General features: G+C 43.6%; 1 protein-coding gene across 1 annotated transcript; it reads left to right on the forward strand.

Moving 5' to 3' along the window:
• Positions 1-2066: 2066 nt before the first annotated feature.
• PPP1R3B (protein phosphatase 1 regulatory subunit 3B) lies at positions 2067-6540 on the forward strand. The gene has a single exon (XM_080987584.1). The coding sequence runs from the start codon at positions 2319-2321 to the stop codon at positions 3177-3179; it is 861 nt and encodes a 286-aa protein (XP_080843710.1). The 5' UTR covers positions 2067-2318; the 3' UTR covers positions 3180-6540.
• Positions 6541-7318: the final 778 nt, after the last annotated feature.

Consider the following 7318-nt stretch of genomic DNA (forward strand, 5'->3'; position numbering starts at 1 on the left):
GCTTTTTGAGAATGCTTTCAAGTGAGACTTGGTGTTTCTCAAACATGGGTCTCCAGCTGGTTTTGGACTACCATTCCCATCACCCCTGACTGGTCCTGCTAGCTAGGGATGATGGGAGTTGTAGTCCAAAAACAGCTGGAGACCCAAGTTTGGGAAACACCATTTAGAGGAAGAGTTGTTCCTCCATTAGACTGCTTAAAATAAATATAAACTATTATATATTTCTGGGGTTGTCTGGTGCAGAGAAGGACGAGGGCTGATAATTGTGTTCATGTGAAGTAGAAGACTGTTAGGAAGGAGCAGGAATCTGAACTATGGATCTTCTCTGTTGAAATTTTGCATTGAAATCACTGCATCTGAAAATGCTGCATATTTCTACATGATGGGAGGAGCATCGTTGTTAAATTAGTACACTTGTCATCAACATGGTTTGGTTGAAATTTTAAAAAGAATATTCAAATTGATTACAGTGGTACCTCTTGTTTTCGAACATAATCTGTTTCGGAAGACCGTTCGAGTTCTGAAACGTTCAAAAACCGAGGCGCAAAGGGCGGTGTGCAAATTTAATTGAGAAAATTGAGGAACACTCAGTGGAAACCGTTCGACTTCCGAGGTGCATTCGGAAATGGAAGCATTTACTTCCAGGTTTTCGGTGTTTGAAAACCGGTTCGGAAACCGAGGCACCACTGTAATTTAAACAAAGTTCTAAATTGTCACAGGGGGTGATGTAGGAAATGTGTTTTGAAACCAGTTTTCTCTGTTGGATAATTTGCATTCTTCTGAACATATATCCGAGCCAGCTGATTGCAAAAGCAGTCAAAATCTGTTGGTTTGCAGGTATTCAGATTGGAATGCTTTTCATTATGCAACCCATATACCTCTTCTGTTGCATAATTTTAAATCTGCATGAGGCAGTTGTGGAATTTCTGTTTCTCTGTACCAAGGATGTTGGGCAAGATCACTTACTTGGTGACTAAGGCTACCATCCTATGCGCACGTACCTTGGAGCAAACTGATTGAAATTTGTAGGACTTTCTTCTGAATAAGCATACTTTGGATTGCTCTGCATGTGAGGGCTGTGGATTCAGGCATTTTAAAACTCTATTTAAGGTTTTTGAACTTTTTAGGCTAAATCTCCCATCAAAACGAAATACACAACCCTAAAGCAATGCCATCGAGCTAAAGATATAAATTGTGAATGTGGCAAACACGTTTTGCAAAGATGTGTGTATCATGGAGAACTGGGATTGGTTCTGGAATGCTGTTGAAAACTAGAAGCTAGGGTCAACCAATGAAGCTGCATTTTGGGAGATTAAAGACACCTAAGAGGAAGTATCACTTTAAACAGCTCATAGTTAAACGATGGAGTACAGTACCATATAATGTATTGATGTGGGAGAGTGTCATTGTGGTCACATCCCGTTCGTGGCTATCCCATAAGCACTTGGTTGGCCACTGTGGGAGCAGAATGCTGCATTATCCCATAATATTTGCTTCAACGTCTTTAGGGCACCTTCATAACCCAGGTAATACAGTTGGGGGGGGGGTGACAGACCAATAGAGGTGGCTTTTTTAGCAAATGGCAGAAAACCTTATGGGATATGGGATAATGCACACAGTGACTTGCGATCTCGATCACACGCAGTCTGTAGTCCGCTGGCAATAGGAGTACAATATGGGCATGTCTTTAAGTTAACATCTTACATTAAAAACCTGACGGTACCAAATTATTGAAGGCTTTTCATCAAAGCCAGACTAAAAGTCTTTCCTTCTGCAGTGTTGGATGGCAGGTTGAAAGGAGTTCCCTACCAGGACAGACTTTGCTCGTGTGCTTAAGTCATCGATTCCATAAAACATATTTTGTTGCACTGTGCAAAATATGAGCAAGCCAGGGCTGAACTAATATTACCCTTGCTGGTACCTTTCCCGGGAAAATCTAGAGGCTCACTATGTCAGGTTCCTATTGGAAGACCGGACAAACGCTAGAACATTAGCAGTGGCAAAGTTTTTATCGGTGGTTGCAATAACCAATGATCCCTATCTTTAATTCCGAACAAAATGCTTGTTTAACCTGGAGGTAGGCTGTATGAATTGTGTATTGCTTTGTAACGATGGGTTGGGTCTCTGGACCGTAATAAAGGTTGATGATGATGCTGGACTAAATAAGCCTAGTCAGATCCAATAGGAGAGTCCTTGCATATAAAACCTGGGTTTTGTAGCTGCTTGAGATGTGAAATGGCCCTCTGATTATTGACCAGTCTTTGTTTTCTTCCTCCTCCTTCTTCAGAATATTGGACTCCTTTCCTCACAAGCCCACAATGGCAGTGGATGTAGCCATGCAGGTCTACCTGCGCACGCCCTACTTGCGAAGGGAGAGTTTTGCCTGCAAAATTGCTCCGAAGCCGAAGACGCCTTTGCGGCCTTGCATCCATTTGAACAGCCACACCCAGCTAAACGAACTGGGGGAGGAAGTCAAAGCTCTGCAGAGCAACCGGGTGAAGAAGAGGGTTTCCTTTGCGGACAGCAGGGGCTTGTCTCTCACGGTCGTTAAAGTGTTCTCCCAGTTTGACGAGCCGTTGGAGATCCCATTTAATATCACGGAACTAATAGACAACATTGTGGGCCTGACGACCGTGGACAGAGACGACTTTGTCTTGGATTTCGTACAGCCTTCTGCAGATTATTTGGACTTCCGGAATCGCCTCCAAGCCGACTACGTCTGCCTTGAAAACTGCATGCTGAAAGATAAAGCCATCATCGGCACCGTGAAAGTCAGGAATCTTGCATTTGAGAAGGCTGTGAAGATCCGGGTGACATTTGACACCTGGAAAACCTTCACAGACTACCCATGCCAGTATGTTAAGGACACGTACGCAGGTTCAGATAAGGACACGTTCTCCTTCGAAGTCAGCTTGCCAGAGAGAGTTCAACCCCATGAAAGAATAGAGTTTGCTGTGTGTTATGAGTGTGATGGCAAGGTATATTGGGACAGCAACAAGGGTGTCAACTACAGGATCATCCGGTCTGAACTCAAATCTGCCCGGGAGATTTCTCAGCCGCAGGGCGGACCTGGCTTTGGGATTGCCTTTGACCAGTTTGGAAGTCCCCGGTGTTCCTACGGCCTGTTTCCTGAATGGCCCAGCTACTCAGGGTATGAGAAACGCGGGCCTTATTACTGAATGAAAGATCTGGGCTCTGTATTTGCAAACATCCTGCTCAGCAAACGTCTGGGAGTTTGCTGCAAGGGCACAGTTGAGAAAGGAGGCTCGCATGAGTTGGCAGAAACTGAAACTAAAGGACTTGTGAAACTCCTGACTGCAGATGGTTTTTAAAAACAGGTGCTCTTTGCATCATCCTGGATGTAATGAATTTAAACAGCTAGAAAAGGGGAGATCTCTTTGCTGTCTTAAGAACTAACGCTGCCAAGTCTCCCAAGTCCAGTTCAGCTTTCACTGCTTCAGTCCAAGCAGTTCTGCTGACATGTTTTGAGGTTTACCACAGTATTGCAAGCCGTACAGAGAAATGTTTGCCTATGCTTCACCTGTTGAGCTATGGAACCCTGCTGGGGTACACATCTCCAAAAAGCTATTCCATGTTTGACAAAGAACTATGGAGACAATATCCAGCCTTGTGAGGGAGCTATGCTAGCATCTTCCCTTATCTACTTTGTCCGATCTGGAAGAGACCAAGGCCTTCAAATAGAAGTGGCTGTAATTTTAGCTTGTATTATGACTCTGCTCCCTTCCATTTTAGGAAATGCCTTCATTTGTGGGAAGATACCAGGGTGCTTACTCACTGTTCTGCCTTTTTTTTGACGAGAACAGTATGTTTTAAGTTCTTCTCAACAATGGCTGAGGCTGGAGAGTCTTTGGGAGGTCATTCATGTTATAATCTCGTAGCCCCTGAGCAAAACGTGTGTGTTAGCATAGGTTGAGGGGCTGCGATCTTATTAATGTGCCTTGAACAACTACTTTGGGTTGGCTGCAAAGAGTAAAAATATCTATTTTTTTATGAACACATAACTTTTCATATGACCGTTTTATTTAAATGTATTTCTTTTGAGCCCGGTATAGTTGTCTGGTTAAATAACTGTTTTGTTTTACTACTTCCCCATCCCCATTAATTTTATAAAATTGAGTGTTACTGACAAAATCAAATAAAGGTTATTGACTCGTATGAGGAATATTCGTTATGTTCAGTGCAACATCCCTGCCCCACTGCTCGCTCACAGGAGAGACTGTACATCAGTGATACAGCATGTGTTCTCTGCGTGCAGAAAATCCCAGGTTTAAACCCTGGGTAGGACATGGAGAGACTATGATTGAAACCCTGGAGGGCCACTTTTGGGCAGTGTTGACCATACAGAGCTAGGCAGCTAATGGCCTGACCTAGTAGGAGGCAGTTTTGCATGTTCCTGTAGGCTAGGAAAGGAGAGTGGAGGAAGGGCAGGAGGAAGCAAGGGCCGTGGAGCCTTCTCTATAAGCAAGAAAGAAATACTGGGTTGTTAATTTCCACACTAGCTTCACAGTATTTAGCTGCAGCAGACAGCCATGTTTCATGGTCCATTGGGGACTGTTAGATCCAAGCCCCTACGTTGTGACTTGAACACTAAAGAAAGCCATTTAGCTTCCCTCCACCCTTTGTACTGTGCAAGCCCAGCTCACAAGAGCTTTTGACTGCTGCAAGTGAATTCGCAACCCAAACACATGAGACAAACGAATCTGTGGAGTATTGCGGCTCAGTCGTGAAGCAAACATGAGTTAAGCCATCTCTGCTGAAGTATGAGGTTACAGTAAGACAGACTGAAAGTTAATTTTGTTACGTGAGCTATAGCTCCATAATCTGCTGATGAAATATTGCAAGACTCTTGGGTGAGATTTCTAAGCGCCCAGCTACCTAACCCTACTGGTTCCTCTTGCATTCTGTTACATGAAACTGCTCAGATCATCTTGAATTGTAAAGTACATGCATCCATACAATGTTGTGTGCTTTAGGTTGGCACACAATAGAAGAACTTTGTCTTGGAATGTCCGCTTGCTGTTAAATATGGAAAAGGATCCTAATGAACGTGCCACTAATGGCCAGAACCTGAATTCCTACTTGGAACTGTGCTTATAAGCATCTGCATGTTGGAAATGTCAGCATTAAGTACCCAGGCGGTCTCAGATGCTAGCGCTTTTAAAACCAAAAATCTGCTCCCCCATAAAGAGTAGAAAATAATCTGCTAGGGTAACTTGGTCTGAATCTGGCTTCCTAAGAGTTGATGCTTATCTAGCCACCAACCGACCTCCTCCTTTACTAACCTAGAATGGAAGGAGCTACTTCTGTAGCACTGGGATGTTCTGGGGAGAAGTGAGAGTGGCTGAACCTGCTCCAATGTCTTCATTTATTCTCTTCAGTTACAGAAAAAGCGATCCAGCTCACTGCTATGGTTGCGATAGCTTTAACAGAGTGATAGAAGGAAAGGATTTATTTCCCAGCGATTAAAACCGTAATGAATGAGTGAAATACAGTTAAAATACAACCTTAGGATTGCAACTGGTAAGATTACAAGAGCCTGTAATAAATGGTTTCATCTTTTACGGAACAGTTTCTACCAGATACTTAAATTCCTCATGGGAAAATAATGCTGTTTTTGCACTTTACTTCTGAGTAGATGTCATCCATGGAAAAACCAGCAAAATCACAAACAGGTGTTTTTTTCCAGAACTGTCCCTAGATGTTCAGTTTTGAATTAAGTGGAAAAGTTGAGTTGTGAAGATCCGCCAGTCTTTGATTGATTGAAGGCTACTTTACCCAGGGGTCTGAGTCGCACACTGTCCCAGTATTTGGATTTTATATGAGCCTGGGGTATAAGAGTGAGGCTTAATCTTACAGGTCTCTAGTCATGGGCTAAACTTACAGATTGAAGACCTGCTTGTTTGATCCACTACATGTAAAACCTACATACTGGGACCATGTGTAGGAACTGGACCAAGGACTGAAGTAAATGGGGAAGAAGTATTGGAACTGAGGAGCTCCAGCAAGATCACTACATAAATCCATCAGACTGTTGGAAAAGTTAGGATCCAATTTCTTCCATAAAGCTGAACTCCCAAGGGCTTAAATTACTTCCTTTGGAGCTACTTCAGGACAGTACATTCTTGTAAATAATATATGTGTGTAGCTAGATGGGTGGGGACTTTACTGACTCTGCTAAAGGTGTCTGTAAGTAACTTGCCAGGCAAGCAACTGGAGACAAGACTGTGAAATGGAAACTAGGAATGGTTCTCCCAAACAACCCCTTTCATTTCAACTCTTCCCCCGCCATTTTGTTTTTAAAGTCATCTTCCTGGCTTCCTGGTTCCAATTGCCAATATGAATGTAACTGAGGAATTGTCATCCTCTGTTTTAGCTTCAGTGCCTTGCATGTTTTTAAATATTTTGTACACAACTGAAAAAATGCACTTTACAATCACAATGGATTTGTTTTCTGTAGTACTGTCTGTAAGATCACCATGCTTTTGTTTTTATCTTGAATAAAAGAAAATGTTACAAGGAGACTTTGCATTTTGTGAAGTGAGAGCTCGGTGGTAAAACATAGCTAAGAATTAAATCTGGAGGCTAAAAAAATGCCTGGGAAGAAGAGAAAAATGGAGGGCTTGTGCAAGATAGCAAATTAAGGATGAGCAAAGTCACACTTGGGATGCGGGTGGCACTGTGGGTTAAACCACAGAGCCTAGGGCTTGCCGATCAGAAGGTCGGCGGTTCGAATCCCCGTGACGGGGTGAGCTCCTGTTTCTCGGTCCCTGCTCCTGCCAACCTAGCAGTTTGAAAGCACGTCAAAGTGCAAGTAGATAAATAGGTACCACTCCGGCGGGAAGGTAAACGGCGTTTCCGTGCGCTGCTCTGGCTCACCAGAAGCGGTTTAGTCATGCTGGCCACATGACCCCGAAGCTGTACACCGGCTCCCTCGGCCAATAAAGCGAGATGAGCGCCGCAACCCCAGAGTCGGCCACGACTGGACCTAATGGTCAGGGGTCCCTTTACCTTTTAAGGTCACACTGTTGCAAAACGAGTGTGCTGTACCTAAAGAAAGGATAGGTAACTCCTGGCCTCTTTGCTAGATCTGGGCCTTCTATGCAATGGGCCTTGCTTCTAAGTAAGTATATAGGATCACAGCCACGGTTTATCTTTCATTGGATTTTATTTGAAGTGCCACTTCCATGTCTAAGAACACTTGCTTCATGGCTGCACAACCTTAGTGCTAAGTGGTGTCCTCTTTATTACAGAGGTTGAGAATTATTAAGGAATCAGTTTGCGCTAGAAAATGCACACC

Source organism: Podarcis pityusensis (genome assembly GCF_964106645.2).
Source record: "Podarcis pityusensis genome assembly, chromosome: 17".
NCBI lineage: Eukaryota > Metazoa > Chordata > Lepidosauria > Squamata > Lacertidae > Podarcis > Podarcis pityusensis.